At 39.2% G+C, this 19,869-nt stretch overlaps 2 protein-coding genes and 1 pseudogene across 2 annotated transcripts in view; all 3 read right to left on the bottom strand.

Moving 5' to 3' along the window:
- LOC116087819 (protocadherin beta-8-like) overlaps positions 1-2,712 on the bottom strand; it is a 5,948-nt gene extending 3,236 nt beyond the window's left edge. The window contains exon 1 of the mRNA XM_031366372.1: positions 2-2,712. Coding sequence (XP_031222232.1) covers positions 2-419 — 418 coding nt within the window. The 5' untranslated portion in view covers positions 420-2,712. The remainder of the gene's footprint in view (position 1) is intronic.
- Positions 2,713-9,332: 6,620 nt separating this feature from the next.
- Positions 9,333-17,388, bottom strand: LOC116087043 (protocadherin beta-4-like). Its single transcript, XM_031365454.1, has one exon. The coding sequence runs from the start codon at positions 12,610-12,612 to the stop codon at positions 10,216-10,218; it is 2,397 nt and encodes a 798-aa protein (XP_031221314.1). The 5' UTR covers positions 12,613-17,388; the 3' UTR covers positions 9,333-10,215.
- Positions 17,389-17,918: 530 nt separating this feature from the next.
- The window catches only part of LOC116087818, a 4,120-nt pseudogene continuing 2,169 nt past the window's right edge, over positions 17,919-19,869 (bottom strand).

The raw sequence follows: 19,869 nt of genomic DNA, 5'->3' as shown, positions 1-19,869 counted from the left end.
AGGAGCATTTCTGTGTCAGGGAACTCTGGAGAATGGTCGTTTATATCTGTGAGCTGCAGGTCTGTTTGGAAGAACTGCACAGGGTTTTCCAGTATGATCTGGAAGTGCAGCACACAGGGGTCTGTCACCCCACACAATGCCTCGCGATCTGGTTTTTCCTTCAGGAACAAATTCCCTCTCTCTGCATCAAGATGCAAGAGCTCTTTGTTACCATTGTGATGGATTCGTGCCCCTCTACTGGCCAGTTCCCCAACCCTGAGCCCCAGATCTTTTGCCATGTTAGCTACCAAGTAGCCACTCTCCGTTTCTTCTGGCATGGAATAGATAATTGCCTCAGAACCAGACACCCACAAAAGCAACAATATAGCAAGGAAAACGACTTGCCTTTTCTCTAGCATTTTTGTTAGCGCTGTCTCCATTGTTTAGATGTTTTCCAGAGGGCTCTGCTTCTTCTGAATCTTGTCGGTTTCAATCACACAGATGTTTTGGCGAAATAATTGCTTTCAGTAGTCTTTTCCCCTCTATCTGAGGCAAATGCCCCCTTTCTGATTTCCAGGAATGGCGTTCTGGTCATCCTGGGAGCCTCTTGTTATACAAATCCTTAGACTGCAGCGCCACCGTGTGTACTACTCTAGTGTAGCAATCAGTTTTGTTCTCAGTTCCAGCCCTGCATTGAAGGATCTTCTACAATGTATGTCGAATTCTTAGCAACTGAATTCTGACATAGGCTGACTTAATTTTCAGTGAAAGGTAAAGTTTTGAAATGGGAAAATGGAATATTAGTTTTGAAGAAAGACTTTTGAATACATTAATTCTATGTCATAAATAATCTACAAAGGGCACCAGTTTTAAGTGTACATACAGCACAGGAGTCACCAAGGTACTGTAGTCCAATAAGCAAAATCTAGATGAATAAATAGCGTGTATCTAGACAAACATGTTCCCCTTGCTATTCACTAGTTTTTACTCTCTTCCTATGAACTACATCATCTTTTATCACCATACGTATTTTGCCTTTCTTAGAATTTTTATAAAGTACCATATTTCTCAGCTATAGTACTTTCCTTTGCTAGCTTTTTTGGGGTAAGTTTCATTTACGGTATCCCTGTTTCCATTGTTTTGTTTCATTCCTCTATATGTTCGTGTTATTTGTTTGCATATACTCCGTATGAGGAACATTGGAGTTTTCTAGGTTTGAGTTTTTTGAGACATGGTCTCTCTTCACAACCCTGGCTGTCCTAAAACTCGAGATGTAGACCAGACTGACCCTGAACTTCCAGAGATCTGTCTGACTTTACCTTGAGTACTGGGATTAAAGGTGTGTGCCAACACTTTGAATTTTGTTTGCTAATCCTATGAAAAATCTTTCATGCTTCCACACACATATAAATATAAAATTGTTCGCTGTGAGTCAAAGTGTGAAGATGCATTTAGTCTTGGCAAGCACTGTGAAATAGTTTTCAAATGTAGACAATGTACAGAGCTACCCCTGGTGGTTCACCCCTGCAGTACCATCTCTGTTAAGACACATCAATCATCACAAGCTCAAGGCCTTAATGGGCTCTATAGTGAGTATTATCTTGAAGACATTTCTTTAAAAGCTGGGAATAAAAATACAGCTCAATTGTAGAGTGCTTGCTAGCGCATTCAGTGGTATGAGTTCCGTTCCCAGCAGTGTGAAAAGCAATTCCAGCAATGCCTGAGAATTCTTGTTGCTCCATGATCCAAACCAACATTTGATGCTGTCTTTACAGTTTTAACCACTCTAGGTACTGTGATGTTGCAGTGTGCATTGACTTAGCACTTCCATGATGATTAATGAAAGTATAAAAACTTTCACATGTTTATTGACCATTCAAATGCATTCTCATGATGAGTTCTTTTATACATGTTACTGTAAGACATTTGTCGGTACCTTGTTGGTCTGCAGAAGAACATCTTAGTATATTACCCTTTTTGCTTACACATATTGCAAATAATTTTCTCTATCTATGCCTTCTATTTTAACCTTATTATACTGTCTTTGTGAAACAAAGGTTCCTCACTTTAATTTAGTCTGTTCTGTCAATATTTTCCATTTCTGAGTAGGAATTTTCTCCTCTGTCCCCCAAGGTCACAGGAAGTCTTATGTATTTTGAATGTTTGCTTTATTTTTTTCACATTTAAAGCTACCCTCAACATAAAATCTTTCAAGTGCCTAAGATTAGAGCCCATATTTTTCCCAACTGCCTTTGTGTTCTGTACTAAAAAGATAATCTATTCCCCGTTGTTTCTGAGTTGCCACAATTGTCATAAGTCAGGGGATCATGAATAAGTTTTAAGATTCCATTTGTCTTTGAATGTCAAGTAATATTGTATTCTCTTCTCATAACTCTGTAATAGGTTTTACTGTCTTCAGGGTAAGTTTTCTTCTGAAAAGATAATTTTTGAGGAATTTTAAATCCACAAGAAAAAATATAAAGCCACAGAAAGCGTACAGGACTGTGCAGCACCTCCCTCAGGGCCAGCCTCTCCAGAGCTCCAGAGTGGTGCATTGCTTCCTGAGCATCAACATTAACACAGTTCCCCCTGATCCATCACTTTGAGCTTTTCTCTAGGTGTTCTGTTCAGGAAATTTCCCGCTGTGTCAATGTATTTGAGATTCTTCCCCATTTTCTTTTCTTAGATTCAGTGTATCTGGTTTTAGGTGGAGGTCCTTGACCCACTTGAACTTGAGAGCTTTGTACAAGGAGATAAGAATGGGTCGATTTGCATTCCTCAACATGCTAACCACCAGTTGAACCAGCACCATTTGTTGAAAATGTTGTCATTTTTCCACTGGATGGTTTTAGCTTCTTTGTCAAAAATCAAGTGACCATAGGTGTATGGGTTCATTTCTGGGTCTTCAATTCTATTCCATTGATCTACCTGTCTGTCACTGTACCAATACCATGCAGTTTTTATCACAATTGCTCTGTAGTATAGCTTAAGGTCTGGGATGGTGATTCCCCCAGAAGTTCTTTTATTGTTGAGAATGGTTTTCACTATTCTGGTTTTTGTTGTTGTTGTTGTTGCTGTTGCTATTCCAAATGAATTTGAGAATTGCTCTTTCTAACTCTATGAAGAATTGTGTTGGAATTTTAATGGGAATTGCATTGAATCTGTAGATTACTTTCAGCGAGACAGCCATTTTTACTATATTAATCCTGCCAATCCATGAGCATGGGAGATCTTTCCATCTTCTGAGATCTTCTTCGATTTCTTTCTTTAGAGACTTGAAGTTCTTGTCATACAGATCTTTCACTTGCTTAGTTAGAGTCACACCAATGTGTTTTATTTTATTCATAAGTATTGTGAAGGGTGTCATTTCCCTAATTTCTTTCTCAGCCTGTTTATCCTTTGAGTAGAAGAAGGATACTGATTTGTTTGAGTTAATTTTATATCCAGTCATTTTGCTGAAGTTGTTTATCAGCTGTAGGAGTTCTCTGGTGGAGTTTTTGAGGTCACTTAACTATGCTATCATATCATCTGCTAATAGTGATAAATTTGACTTCTTCCTTTCCAAGTTGTATCCCTTTGACCTCCTTTGTTTTCTAATTGCTCTGGTTAGAACTTTGAGTACTATATTGAATAGGTAGAGAGAAAGTGGGTAGCCTTGTCTTGTCCTTGATTTTAATGGGATTGCTTTGAGTTTCTTTCTATTTAGTTTGATGTTGACTATTAGTTTGCTATATACTGCTCTTATTATATTTAGGTATGAACCTTGAATTCCTAATCTCTCCAATACTTTTAACATGAGTGGGTGTTGTATTTTGTTAAATGCTTTTTCAGCATCTAATGAGATGATCATGTGGGCTTTTTTGAGTTTGTTTATATAGTAGATTACATTGTTGGAGTTCCATATATTGAACCATCTCTGCATCCCTGGGATGAGGCCTACTTGATCATAATGGATGATCATTTTGATGTGTTCTTGGATTCTGTTTAAGATAATTTTATGGAGTGTTTTTGCATTGATATTCATAAGTGAAATTGGTCTGAAGTTTTCTTTCTTTGTTGGGTGTTTGTGGTATAGGTATCAGCATAATTGTGACTTCATAGACTGAATTGGGTTGTGTTCCTTCTGTTCCTATTTTGTGGAATAGTTTAAAGAGTATTGTTATTAGGTCTTCTTTGACAGTATGATAGAATTATGCACTAAACCCATCTAGTTCTGACCTTCTTTTGGTTGGGAGATTTTAATGACTGCTTCTATTTCTTTAGGTGTTATGGGACTGTTTAGATGGTTTATCTGATCCTGATTTAACTTTGGTACCTGGTATCTGTCTAGGAAATTGTCCATTTCATCCAGGTTTTCCAGTTTTGTTGAGTATAGGCTTTTGTAGTAGGATCTGAAGATCTTTTGAATTTCCTCAGTTTTTGTAGTTTTGTCTCCCTTTTCATTTCTGATTTTGTTAATTTGAATACTGTCTCTGTGCCCTATGGTTAGTCTGACTAAGAGTTTATCTGTCTTGTTGATTTTCTCAAAGAACCAATAAAGAGCTTTTTTATTTTTGATTCTTTGTATAGTTCTTTTTGTTTCTACTTGGTTGGTTTCAGCCCTGAGTTTGATTATTTCCTGCTGTCTACTCCTCTTGGGTGCATTTGCTTCTTTTTGTTCTAGACCTTTTAGATGTTCCGTTAAGTTACTAGTGTATGCTCTATTTAATTTCTTTATGGAGGCATTCAGGACTATGAGTTTTCCTCTTAGCATTGCTTTCATTGTGTCCCATAAGTTTGGATATGTTGTGCTCCTTATTTATAGTAGCCAGAAGCTGGAAAGAACCCAGGTGCCCCTTAACAGAAGAATGGATACAGAAAATGTGGTACATTTACACAATGGAGTACTACTCAGTCAAAAGTAATGACTTCATTAAACTCACAGACATATGGATGGAACTAGAAAATATCATCCTGAGTGAGGTAACACAGACACAAATGAACACACATCATATTACTCATTGATAGGTAAATATTAGTCCAAAAGCTCACAATGCACATGATAAAAATCTCCAGACCCCGTGGAGCTTAGAAAGAAGGAAGACCAGGGTGTGAATGCTTCAGTACTGCATTGAGGGGGGGAATAGGACGATTGTGAGAGGTGGAGGGACAGGGGGACCTGGGAAGGAGAGAGGAAAGGGGAAAGTAAGGGGTCAGTATAAGGAACTGGAAGAGATGTGAGAGAGGTACAGGGTCAGGATTTTGAACAAAAAATATGTAGCAAGGGGGATGAGGAGCTGGGGATAGCCACTGGAGGGTCCCAGACATCTGGGAAATGTGAGGCTCCTAAGACCCAATGGGAATGACTTTAGCTGAAATGCACAGAGAAGGGGAAGATAGAATCTCTAGAGACCATCTCCAGTAGATAAGCGCAACCCAGTTGAGGGGTGGGGCCATCCACACATCTCAAAGTTTTTAGCCCAGAAATGTCCAAAGAAGGGCAGGGGCAAAAAATGGAATAGAGACTGATGGAAAGGCCAACCGGAGACTGCCCCACCTGAGGATCCATCATATCTACAGATACCAAACCCAACACTGTTGCCGTTGGTTAAGAGGTGCTTGCTGACAGGAACCTAGTGTGGTAGTTCCTTGGGAGGTCTGGCCAGCAACTGACCAATGAAGATGTGGATGCTTGGAGCCAACCACCAGCCTGAGTTCAGGGAACCTGGTGGGGAAGCTGGAGGAAGGACTGGAGGAGCAGAGGGGGATTGCAACTCCATTGGAAGAACAACATAGGCTGGTCTGACCATCCGGTTCTCCCAAAGACTAGACTACCAACCTATGAGTGTACCTGGAGAGATCCATGGCTCCAGACACATATGTAGTAGAGAATAGCCTTACCTGACAGCAAAGGGAGGGGAGGACCTTGGCCCCAGGAAGGTTTGATGTCCAGTGTAGAGGGCTGCTGGAGTGATGGGGTGGGAAAGTAGGGATGGGTGGGGGAGCACCCTCATACAGGCAAAGGGGAAAGGGAAGGACAAATGTGGGATGGGGGATTGGTGGAGGGGTAGCTGGGAAATGGGGTGTCATTTGAGATGTAAATGAATGGGATGATTAATAATATATATGCAAAACACCCCCCAAAAGAATAAAAATATTGTTTTTCTCCTATAACTGCTACTATGGTACATTACAATGGTCAAATTTCAAGTTGAACTACATTGCATTAGAGTAGTAATTCATTATATATCACTTATACATATCTGAATCTGATTGCCTTTAAAAAAGAAAGAGCATGCCAATGTATGTTTATAGAGTTTTGTCATTTCTTTCTAAAAATGTCCCTTTGAAGTTTGGATGTCATAATCTATTCAGAGTTAATGGCACCCAGATGACTTTTGATGTATTCATTACACTTACAAATAATTTGATACACTTATTTTTTCTCAAGTGAACATTTTTAATAATTCAACATGTTAAATGGACTTTTATAATACATTTATCTAACTGATATGGTTGGTCATATTTTATATTTTTCAGTTTTGAATTTTAAATGTCATCTTACAGCATTTATCAGATGCAACAATGCTTTCCTTATAAAATTTTGAAAATTTGTTTGTTAAATAAAAACAAGAAAAAATACATACATTGTGTGTGGCAAACATGATAGCCCAATCAAAGAGAGTTATGACCCACTAGTTCACATGGTTCTGTTACCTGAGTACATTCAAATTTTATTTTTTACCAAATATGGTGCATAAACTCAACAAACGAATGTAATGAATTCTTGACTCTCCATCTTTAAGTACAAGTGAGCTAGAAACAGAGGAATGAGGAAAGAAGAAAGAACAAGAGTGAGAGCAAAGATGGAAGAGAGGGAAAGATAGTCAAAGCAGACATTGTATATGAAAAATTCATTGGGAAGAAGTGATTTTCTCCTCAATTTTCTCTCCTTGCACCAAGACTTACTAGCAAAGTAGAGGAGAGAACAGCACTGAACATATGATAACCAGAAAGTAGATATATGATGGTGTGACTTATCTGATTAAAGTGTGTATGTGTTCATTGTATAGATGCGTATGTTTATGTGACTTCTCTATCATGAACATGTGCTAATTTCAGTGCTTTATATATAAAATAACCAAGGGAGAATTGAGAGATAGAAACTCAATCCCATAGCAAATATAAAAATAATGTGAGATCTTTATTTGTTAAAAGCAATAAAGCTAGAAATAAATTATCATTGAAACAAAATTTGTAAGCATAACTCTGAGATCCTTGTACATCTTTGTTGGTTAAAAGACTTGAGGTAACTTGAGATGTCATAGATAGAGATAATCTGCTGGCATAATAAAGAGAAATAAAAATGTAAATTCAAGGGGCATGGAGAATAGAATAGGAATCTCAAGCAAAAAGTTTTCAGAGGAAAATAGTAAAGAGATGGAAGAAAGCACAAGATTCAAAGAGAAAACTTTATTTTTTCTAAAAATAGACTTAATATAAAATATCCTTCAGGCATGCCTACTGAAATGGTATACAGAAATAAGTACTACTATTGTGTAAACAGAAAGGTATTTCAAAGAGAGAAAAAAATCTTAAAAGGCTCCCTGCCAAACCACAAATTATCATAGAAATGTGGCTATGAATTAATGATTAGAAGAGAGTAGTAATAATATTATTAGATGATTGATTTTGAAAACCATTTTTGAGACAGGATTTCACTATGTAGCCCCAGCTGCCCATGTAGACATGGTCACTACATAGACCAGACTGGCCTCCATATCAGTGAATCCTCCTGCCTCTGCCTCCTTAGTGCCACCAAGCCCAGCTCCTTTCATTTTTAAAAGGTTCCACACTTTCTCTCCGTTTTCTTTATGTTTATTCCCCTGCCTTTGCATTGTTGTGTTTCATGAACTTTAAGAAGCTATCATTCTCACTTTGCACAATCAACACCTGGTCAATATTCACTTGAAACCTTTACTTTTAGTTTGTACTTCTTGACACAACTCTGCAAAACTTTTGGCATTGTTTTCTTTCTGTCTAAAACCCCACTAAAAGTATTTTCTCTTGGTGCCTATATGACTCGATTCATTCTCTCAGTCTTTGCTCAAAAATTTTACCTTTGAAGGCTATACTCTGGAATACATTTCTGTGCAGGTGGGGAGATTTAAAGACATTGTCTTTGACTCCAATGATTGGAATTTAAAAGTCAGCTCTTAGTTTTACAGATGCCCCTTTAAAAGAGATACATTTTCTCATGGAGTTGCTTTAATATTCTTTCTCTTTTGGACCTTGTGATGAGCAACATTCCTATGATATGCCTAAGTGTGATTTGTTTCTTACAGACTCTGATTAGGTTTCTCTGAATATTCCAAATATTCAAAGACTCACCAATAGCACCAAGTCATTATTTCTCCAGATATTTGTTAGTCACTTCCTACACCCCCAAACCTCCTTTCTCTCATCCCCTTACACTCTTGCCTAAGCCCCTCTTCCAACAGGTCTCCTTCCTACTTTCAGGTCTTCTATGTGTGGCTTATGGATTTTTGAGTTTATTTCAAAACACTTTTCAAAAAACTGAATGATGAGTAAATTCTACATTTCAAGACCTTAAACTGTTAGTAATTTGCCTTTTTACTGTTCCTTTGCTTTGGTGAAGGGAGTAATTTGGGTTAAAGTAAAACTACTTCACTTCATGTAGACTAATAGTTAAGATTTAAAAATGAATAGTTGAATATAAAGAATGCTTTTCAATTGCTCATTTTCTGACAGAAGTTCACAAAATTTTGATATAATCTTATCTACATACATGTAATGAGTTAGAAATTAATCAGTTTGCCTGGGTTATTGAACACAGTAGAATGCCACAATTATAAATCAATCAATGTGCTACTGTTCTAGTATATTAACAAACACAATATTCATTACTGTTCATCAGTTTATCTCAAATCAACCAAAGGATACATTGAACAACAAAACAAAATGTTGTAACACCAAAAATAGCTTTTGTTGTTGATTGATATACTCTACCCAAAGACACCAAATAATACAAAGGCAAAAAGTTTTTGAAATCTACTAATTAACAGAATTAAACAGAATATAACCAAACTTCAAGAGAATTTACTCGTTTGAAAGGCCAGAGAAGCTCTGGAAAATACACACACACACACACACACACACAAACACACACACACACAAACACACACACACACACACACACACACACACACACACACTGTAACATGCTTGAACTTCCTTGCATGAGGAAGAAAAGAAAAATGTGATGCCCTCAATAATCCTGAATTTTCCCTATAGAAAGAGAGGACATTATTCCAATTCTGAGGTTAATTATTAAAAGAGACTATGTCAAAGCAGTGATTTCAGACTTTTATTAAATAAATGGGATGACAAACTGCACATGTTCTCTTTAATTTTTGTCCAATAAAAATCCAAAACATTAACTGTAGTACATCCAGAACATGCCCGACCAAGTAACTAGAACCACTACCATGCATAACGCTCACAAACAAAAAGTGCCACAACCTTTGTATACATTCAGATACACCTTAAAGTTTATGACTTGACTAGTCAGGGCGTTTAAACTGGTAGTGAACATGACATAGTGCTGCTCTCTAGTCATGCAGAAAGATTCAGCCAACATAAGTAATTTTAAACACTCTACCTTTGAAAAGAGGAAATTGCATGGAAATGACTGGTGTCACCCATACACACGAAAATGCAAGGGTTTTGAGATAAGTGGAATGTCTTATAGGATCACTAAGAATATCATTTCAAGACAGTTTATTTATGCTTATCAGAGTACTAATTACCAAAGTTATTCATATATGGAGAAAAATATGAACTACGATTAGTACAACTAAAGGCTAGAACTTTCACACCAATAAAAAAGAAACTGTGAGAACTATTAATGATATAAGTAGATTAGACTAGTGGAGAACTTGGTAGAAACAAGATCATTTCTGAAAAGAAAAGAATTGTGTAACACTTAGGAAATCCCATCATCACTTAGCTCACTGGTTCTCAACCTTCTTAATGTTGGAGAGCTTTAAGACAGCTCATAGAGTCGTGCTGACTCCCAACCATGAAATTACTTTCGTTGCTACTTCGTAAGTGTAATTTTGCTACTGTTATGTGTGTATCATAAGAATCTGAGTTTTCTGAGGGTTTTAGGTGACTGCAGTGAGAGTGTCCTTCGATCCCTAAGAGGTTGTAAACCGCAGGTTGAGAACCTCTGACTTAACTGAACACAAAGCTATCCCTGCAGTGAAGATTTTCATTAAGTTCTCTCCCAGCATCCTGAACCAACAGGTTGGGGAACATGGGTTTGAGGAATTTGAACTCACCAGTCCCAGAGTCCCCCGTCAGACACACCTCATATTGGAAGTTTTGGGACAAGGTCCCTGTGCCACTGACATCCACCATGTGGCCAGGAAAGAGTTCCTCAGGCACAGAGCAGCCACCCAAAGAGGGTGCCCTGGCCCTCTTGCACAACTTAACCCCCACGAAGAGCACCACAGACAAGAGGAAGAGTGAAGACACAGATGCCAAGGCAATGACCAGGTAAACAGTGAGCACATCCTCAACTTCCTGTGTGGGGTCAGGCGCCACCTCAGGCAGAGAGAGGTAGGGCTGGGAAAAGCCATCCACCAGCAGCACATGAAGACTGATACTGACAGAGCGGGGAGGATCGCCATTGTCCTTGACCACCAGCAGCAGCCTGTGCTTGGGTGCATCACGCTCACTTAGCAGCCTGGTGGTGCGCACCTCGCCATTGTGTGCCCACACGCTAAACAACCCGGGTTCCGTGGCCTTGAGCAGCTGGAAGGACAGCCAGGCATTCTGGCCAGAGTCGCGATCCACTGCCACTACCTTGGTGACCAGGTATCCGGGCTCTGCCGCCCTGGGGAGCAGCTCCGTGCAGGGTGAAGAGGCGTTCTGCATCGGGTAGAGCACGAAGGGCTCATTGTCATTGTCGTCCAGCACCACCACGCGCACCAGAGCCTGGCTGCTGAGCGCGGGCGAGCCTCCATCTGTGGCGCCTACATGGAACTCGAAGGCCTGCAGGTCCTCATAGTCCAGCGCCCTGAGTGCGAACAGCTGCCCATTGTCGGGATTAATGGAGATTAAGGAGCTGAGAGTCAACTCTTGATCCTGGGGTGGCAGCAGCGAGTAGGTGATGTGGGCATTGGAGCCTGAGTCTGAGTCTGTGGCACTGATGGTGCCTATGTGCAGGGCGGGACTGTTGTTCTCGCGGACAAACATGGTGTAGGAGGTTTGGGTGAAGGCGGGGGCGTTGTCGTTGATGTCTGACACCTGCACTGCTATGGTGTGCTGGGTTGTGAGCCTGGGTGTGCCCAGGTCGGAGACAGTGATAGTAATATTGTATTCAGCTCTGCTCTCTCTGTCCAGAGGGCTCTCTGTCACTAGAGTGTAGAAATTCTTGAAAGTGGATTTTAGAATGAATGGCATGTTTTCTGGAATAGAACAAACCACCTTTCCATTCTCTCCGGAATCCCTGTCCCCAACTCTGAAGATGCTGATTATGGTGTCAGGAGTATTTTCTGGGACTGAGCTGGTCAGTGAAGATATGGTCAGCTCTGGGGCATTGTCGTTCACATCCAACACCTCTATCACCACAGATCCTTTTCCAGAAAGCCCTCCCCCATCCATGGCCTCAATTTTCACATGGTAAAATTTAATTTTTTCAAAATCCAATTCCTTTTTCAGTCGTATTTCTCCTGTGACTTTGTTTATTGAGAAAGTCTTCTGAATTTCATCTGATGCTTGGAAGAAGCCATAGGAAACTCTCCCAAAGTTGCCAGCATCTGCATCCCGTGCTAAGACAGTCAGGATTGGGGAGTCCAGGGGACTTCTCTCTAGGACTTGCACCTCATAGGGGCTGTTCATAAACTCAGGAGCATTGTCATTGATATCCATGATCAGGATTCGAACCAGGGCTGTTCCTGACCTCGGTGGAGACCCGCCATCCAGAGCCGTGAGTGTAAGGCTCAGCTCTGCCTGCTCCTCTCTGTCCAGGGCTCTGTCCTGCACCAACTCTGGGTATTTCTTGCCTTCACTATTATTTAGAGTGAGGACATGAAAATGAGAGTTGGGGCTGACTGTGTATTGTTGAAGCCCATTGCTGCCCACATCCAAATCCTGGGCTAAATTCAGAGGTAACAGAGTACCAGGCTGGCTGTTTTCTGGTATATTCAATAGCATTTCCCCTTCTGAGAACTCTGGAGCATGATCATTTATGTCATGGATCAATAATTCTCCTTGAAAATATTGTACTGGCTTTTCAAGAGACACCTGGAAAGGCAGCACACAAGGATCCACAGAGCCACACAGCTCCTCCCGGTCTACTTTCTCCCTCAGAAGCAAATCTCCAGTCTCAGGATCCAGCAGCAATCTCTGCTTGTAATCATCAGACACCACCCGTGCAGACCTGGCAGCCAGCTCCCCAGCTCCCAGTCCCAGATCCTTGGCCAGGTGGGCTACAAAGGAGCCACTTTCTGTTTCCTCTAAGACAGAGTATCGAGTTGTTGGCTCACTGCAAACCTGAACCAAAACCATCATAAAAATAAAAGCGACCACTTGCCTGTTTGGGTGAGCTTTCTCCAGCTTCTCCATGAGCGGGAAGTGAGGGCTTGCCACCAATCCTTTAGAATTTCCAAAGCTTTGAAATGCTGAACTCTGATTTCTTCTTTGGAAGAATCTTCACATTCGTAATCTTACATTAATCCAGTATATCTTTGCCCAAACCCTTTCATAGCTCCACATTGTCTGCCAAGCTCTTGCCTGTGTCTTTTGTTCTGTATTGCAACAAGCGATTCCGGGTATTTTAGCACTTTTAATCCCAATCTTAGCCTGCAGCGCCACCCTGTGTCCACTTTGATAAATTCATACAGTTCTATTTTCAAGTCAAACACCTCTTTAAAATTTCCAAATTGTCATTTTTAGAATGTATGCAAATGTTTTTCCTTATCAATGTTGTTATTTCTTGAAATTGCATAATCAATATAGTTATCCAATACTATGCATGAGAGGAGTCGTGAAAACAAAGCTGAAACACAGCTAGTCTTTGCATAAATGTAAGATTTGAATAATCAGTTAAACAAAGCAAGAAAGCATTTTAAAAGTTCTTTTTCCACAGTGACAAAATATCAAAGATACATTGCCTATATCAAGAATTTATGGAATTTTTTATAAATTATTACCAAGGGAGATACCTTTTGGAACACTCTACTACACGGGTACAGTTGCGTCATCTAATTCATCAGCTGACTACCTGATTGAAATAGCTACAAACCAAATGGCTTATGCTGGTAAAACTAAACTAAGGTTTAAGATGGACTAACCTCCAAGCCTAAAATACTTCAAAGTACTTTGACATTATAAATATTGATGCAATCTAAGACAATAGTTAACAAGTCTCTCCTGTGTCTATTTAAATAGAAATTTGTTTTTATGCATTTAGTGAATAAACCATTCAAATATTTTGTTCCAAACATAGAGTATCCATTAAAACCAGGAAATTTTATTTCTTCAAACTTCTTCTTTTTTTTCAATATTGTTTTGGCTATTTGGGAGTTCTTCCACTTTCACACGAAAAATTTAGAGACATCTTGGTAACTTCTAAGAGGAAAGCAAGCTGGCAGTTTTGGTGAGGATTCTATTAAGTCACAAATTCCCCCTTACATAGGTCTTCTGTAATTTCCTTCAATGTTGTCTTGTGTTCTGTATGAAGTTCATCTATTTTCCCATCTGCTTCTTTCCAAAGCGTCTTGCTTCTTTGAATTCAAGGGACATTTTCTTCATTTTAGGTGTGTCCAAAGGTTGCATACAGATATAATTGATTTGGGGATAATCTTGTATTCTACATAGCTACTGGATTTGCTCATTAGTGCCAGCACTCTTGTAGATTACTTACAATTTTGAATATGTAAAGACACATCATCTGTATCTATCAATAGTTCTGTGCTTTCCTTTTTTAAATATCAGATTTTTCTAAAACTATTTTCTGCACTTATTAAGGCAATTCTGTGGCTTTGCCACTCATTTTGTCCATAAGTCATATTTCAGTATTGATTTCTGTGTGTTGAAACTATTTTGTCTCTGAATAAATCCTTCATAGACATGATGCACAATTTCATCTGTTATTGCTGTCAATCTGTTAGTATTTTCTTGAGAATTTTCACATCAACAGTGAGAAAACAGGTGCTGTATGATTTTCTTTCCTTTTATTATCTTTGCCTGGTTTTGTTACCATATACTGTCACAGAATGATTTGCTAGGTAGTTACTGCTCTGATGTGTCCTTAGAACAATAATGGCAGATATATAGCTTTGTGAGGAGGGAATTATATTGGGGTATAAACTCAATTTCCTTCATCTCTAGACTCTAAAACTACCAACCACTCATTCAGAATGGACACTTTGGACTGTATGTTATTGTCACTTTCCATCATCAAATTTGTACATGTATTGCCAATATGAAGGCTACAACACTTTCCATGTGTGTGTGGCTTTCTTGTTTTGAAAGAGGGTTTCTCTATGTAGCTCTGGCCATTCTGGAATTCACTATGTAAATCCAGCTGACCTCAGACTCACAGAAGTCCACCTGGTTCTGTCTGCAAAGTGCTGGGATTAAAGTCATGCATCAGCATGCTAGTCTCTCCATGTGATTCTTGCTTATCAATTACTTTATAAAAATATTCTCACAGGTCTCATGTCTACCAACATAATAGACATGGTAACAGCTATGAAGAAGACATCTAAGATATTGGCTTCATAAAGCAAATGCAGTATTGTAAGCCACAAGGCAGTTTGAATCTATTACAAAAACAACTTTAGGAGTGGAATAGAACCTCTACGCTTGTGTGAACTAACCTTCTTCATTAAGGCTTGAATCCCCTGAAATCTGAGCACAAACTACCATGAGACCTCCAATCTCTCTTTTAAAGACCATTAAAGCCAGGACAGTATGAAGGAGCTTCCAAAAGAAGGCAAAGAGCTGATGAAATCTCATCACTGAGGATGACGAAAGCCATGGAAAACAGACTAGACAGATGCAATGTAATTCTCTCCTCTAACACAGAGATTCATAATTACCTGAAAAGACTGTAAGTGAGGAGAAAACACAAGAAGAATGTGACAGTTATAAAGTAAGTAAACTTTCTATGACAATATGCCAAATATGATGAATAAATGAGATAATTTTAAAGAAAACAAGATTTATCACTTCTCTACTTTGGGGGAAGTCAAATGTAGAAGGAAGGGGGTTTTGCATATAAGAACTGAGAAGCTGGTGGACGCCACACTTACAATCAACAGTATTTGTAGCATGACAGAAGTGCAGAAGAAAGATACTGTTCATCTTATGTGTGAGAATACCCAAACTATTGTTATGCATTAAAATCAGACTGTAGATTTTCTAGAAAATAATTAACTTTCTTAATTGATACCATTGTATAATAATGAGGGAAAGTATAAACTATATGGAACTATGCTTTGAAATGAATGACTATCTTGAAATTTTAATTTAATTTTGATGTGATAAAGACTAACCATTGTCGATAGAAGCAGCAGAGATCAAGGAATTTAAATCGAGATTTCTAAAAGCTTTTTTTTTTCTTTCATCCCATATTTAAAATCAAAGAAACAAGTGAGAGGAATATGGAACCAAATGAGAGATTAATGTTTTTTGACCTTCAGAGATTTAAATAAAATAGCAGAATCATAGAGATTGGTGTTATTCTGACAACATTAAACTATGTTCCTTTCTGAATGTGGATAGTTCTTTTGAAATTTGGTGTGCAGACAAATTTTAGATAAATCTTAAGTCCCCAGACAGTTCATTGATTTCCTTTATGTTTCAAGTTAGTTATTCAATGAGTACAAAGTGAACACCTGTTTGAATGAAGCACTGCATTATATGCCAAAAGTGCAACTATAAATATAAACAAAACAGCATTTTTAGATTATGTAGTACTTACTGAGGATATTTAGCAGTAAGATGATTCAAATTTTGTTTTAGCTTCCTCTTCAAATATTGAAGTATCAGTAATATCAACTTGTACATTAGTGACCTTACCACTAGAGAATTGATAGACAAAGTCACCTCTTTTACAGACATCAAATTTGCAATTTGCAAAATTCTCCAAAGTACAATAATAGTTAGTGCTGTGCACACACTGCCTCCCCTGAGTGCTACACTTAATAAAATATCCATGGAAAGAGGTCCTGGGAACCAGGCATGGTGGCACAGCCATAATCCCAGACCTCAGGGGCAGACTTGGAGGCCAGCCTAGCTACACAGAGAGAACTGAATTTCTATCTCAGAAATAAGCAATAACAACAGTTTTGAAAATCAATTCAAAGAAATGGATAAATGATTTCTAATTGCAGGAAAATAAAAATAACTTTCAACAATGACTGATTGTGCTTTGTCTTTAAATTCAGTCCAGCTTATCTCTCTGGCTTTTTCTGCCCATTTTCTCAACAACATATGAATATAGGCCATCTACAAATTAAATTACTAGTAGGATCTGGAGCTGGGGATTTACCTTAGTGATAAAATGCATAGCTTGTATTCACTGAACCCTAGGTCTTGAATCTCTGTCTCTGTCTCTGTCTCTGTCTCTCTGTCTCTCTGTCTCTCTGTCTCTGTCTCTGTCTCTCTCTCTCTCTCTCTCTCTCTCTCTCTCTCATTGTAGTCTCATCATTTGTTTTAAAGTTGTAAATGGATAATCATCAGCATATAGCCCTTCCAACTTTAGTCTGATACCATTTGGTATTGTGCCTCTCAAAATAATTATCCTATATGAATTGCATAATGTTCATGAAGATGGACATAAGTATGAAAAGTTGAAGAACTCAGTTAAAGTTTTTATACAAAGCATTTGGGCTGAACAGAAAAATAGTTTCTGATTATTCAGAATTTACTTTTGCTCATTTACATAAATTTTTGGGTCTAGGGATCTTCAGGATGGAAGTTGTTTCTCCCACTTCCAAGAGAATTTAAAAGTGGATATAACTGTACAATTGAACTTACTGATGCTTGGGAGCATGCTAATCTTAAAATGTTGCCTTTCCAGAGTTTCCCAAACTATGGAATTTTTTATAGATTCAAGTATTTTCTTTTAGATAGTAACATTCAAATATTAGATAGATACCTCCGGATGAGAAAACATGAAAAGAATTAAGTAAATTTAACCAAAAATTTGTGGTGTAAAATTTTAAAATTTTCATTCTGTGGTTTTGGTTGCTTCCATGCATTATTTTTAGATGTAGAAAATTCAAACATTCCAAACAATAATCTTTTTTCCCATAATATATTCTATATTTTCACACTATTTAATTACAATATTGTAGGTAGAATACTGCTGTGGATTGACAATTTTCATCGCCATATATTCCTACATCATGACAGAATAAAATAGGAAGGGAGGAACCCTCAATAGGAAGCAACAAAATTATTTGCCCCAAGGCACTGTATTTATGGCAAGTGAGTATTAATAATAAAATGATCGAAACACTTAAAAAGCATTCACCTGCATATACTGTCGAAAGTTTAATGTGCCCTCATTTACATCCATGATTTACAATTCAACTTATCATTGGAGCACATGCCTCACTAAATGCTTGCTCATACAAAATGAAAGCACACTACATCACTTACAATGGCTTAAGTCAAGAAAGGTCATTTCTGGTACAGTTTAGTAGCAATATAGGGTTGTATATAAGCAAATAAAACCTTGAAATACTAATTGTGATAGTCAGTAAAGATAATAAATTAATTGTGCTACTTCTGTTTGTGTACAAAAATGTAAAATATGACAGATTACTGATCTTATGTTCACATTTCATCAGCTGTAGACAAAGCTGCTTTACCATTATACATAATAGGTGTATGGGGGAGGAACACACACACACACATGCACAATGGAGTTGCTTTACTGAAGCACCAAGAAAAATGAAATTGGCGTTTTTCAGGAAGGAATAAATGAAAAGGCAGATCATTTAGGCTCAGTTATCACACTCTAACACAAGAAGCAAATGAAAGCAAACTGGGCCATTTAGGAGACTGATGGGGAGAAAGCAGTGGAATTATAGAAGGTGGTAACTAGATGAATGTTATGGTGGTGTGAGCTGTGCATCTCTGAAAAAATGTCCCAACATTGTACTTAGGACCATTAATGCACGGCAATGAAAGTTAAAACAAAACAAATACTACTTAACAAGTTACATGCATAGCCTCATCAAGACACAGTTTGAAGTGGATGTATTTCCAAATATAGTCATAAATGTAGAGGAAGAAATGACTCTTAAGAACAGTATTTGAAATGACCATAGAAACACAGCAAAATTATTTCCCTCTCAAATTAGTGAAGAAAAACATGCATTAAAATTGGAGTGATAAAATACGGAGCAAAGAACAACAACAACAAAAAGGAATAAAAGAAAAAAAGTAAAAACAAAAACCTACACCATTGGAAATTATGAGTAAAATCAACATAGACATGTATTGTTGCAAGGAAAAATTGTTAAATGCCAAGGGAAATAGTAATAGCCAAGAAACTAATTCTTATTCAGTTACCAAAACCTTGGAGACCCTAATAGTGAAATTTAGTTGGATTCCTGAAGGACACTATTGCGAATAATGGTTCAGGAAATTGAAATCTGTTGTCCCAGAGTCTCCGCTCAGACACACTTCATACTGATAGCTCTGGGACAGTGTCCCCATACCGCTGACATCCACCACGTGGCCCGGAAAGTGTCCCTCAGGCACAGAGCAGACTCCCAGAGAGGCCGCCCTGGCCCTCCTGCACAACCTTACCCCAACGAACAACAGCACAGACAGGAGAAAGAGCGAAGACACAGAAGCCAAGGCAACAACCAGGTACAGTGTGAGCAGGTCTTCTTCCTGTGAAGGGTCATGCCTCAACTCAGGCAGAGGCAGGTAGGGCTGTGAGAAGCCATCGACCAGCAGCACCTGCAGAGTGACACTGGCAGAGAGCTGAGGCTCTCCATTGTCTTTGACGAGCAGCACCAGCCTGTGCTTGGGTACATCTCGCTCACTCAGTAGCCTAGTGGTGCGCACCTCTCCATTGTGCGCCCACACGCTGAACAGCCCTGGCTCCGTGGCCTTGAGCAGCTGAAACGACAGCCAGGCATTCTGGCCAGAGTCACGGTCCACTGCTACCACCTTGGTGACCAGATATCCGGGCTCCGCAGCCCTGGGCAGCAGCTCTGTGCAGGGCACAGAGGCGTTCTGCATCGGGTAGAGCACGAAGGGCGCATTGTCATTGTCGTCCAACACCACCACGCGCACCAAAGCCTGACTGCTGAGAGCGGGCGAGCCTCCATCTGTGGCGCCCACATGGAACTCGAAGCCCTGTAGGGCCTCATAGTCCAGTGCCCTGAGCGCGAACAGTTGCCCATTGTCTGCATTGATGGAAACCAGCGAGGGGAGGACTAGCTCCTGATCGTGGGACGGCAGCAGCAAGTAGGTGATGTGAGCATTGGAGCCTGAGTCTGAGTCTGTGGCACTGATGGTGCCTATGTGCAGGGCGGGGCTGTTGTTCTCGTGGACCAACAGGGTGTAGGAGGTTTGGGTGAAGGCGGGGGCATTGTCGTTGATGTCTACCACCTGCACTGTTATGGTGTGCTGGGTTGTGAGCCTCGGTGTGCCCAGGTCGGAGACTATGATGGTGATGTTGTACTCTCCTCTGCTCTCTCTGTCTAGTGGCCCCTCTGTCACTAAGGTGTAGTAATTCTCGAATGTAGGCTTCAAAAGAAATGGAAGTTCATTCTGAATAGAACACACCATCCTTCCATTATCCCCAGAATCTGGGTCAGAAACACTGAAAACAGCAACTACAGCCTC

The sequence above is a fragment of the Mastomys coucha genome, unplaced genomic scaffold (assembly GCF_008632895.1).
Source record: "Mastomys coucha isolate ucsf_1 unplaced genomic scaffold, UCSF_Mcou_1 pScaffold13, whole genome shotgun sequence".
In the NCBI taxonomy this organism is placed as follows: Eukaryota; Metazoa; Chordata; class Mammalia; order Rodentia; family Muridae; genus Mastomys; species Mastomys coucha.
Note: the sequence above shows the minus strand (reverse complement) of the source record. Positions and strands in the feature narration are given on the sequence as shown.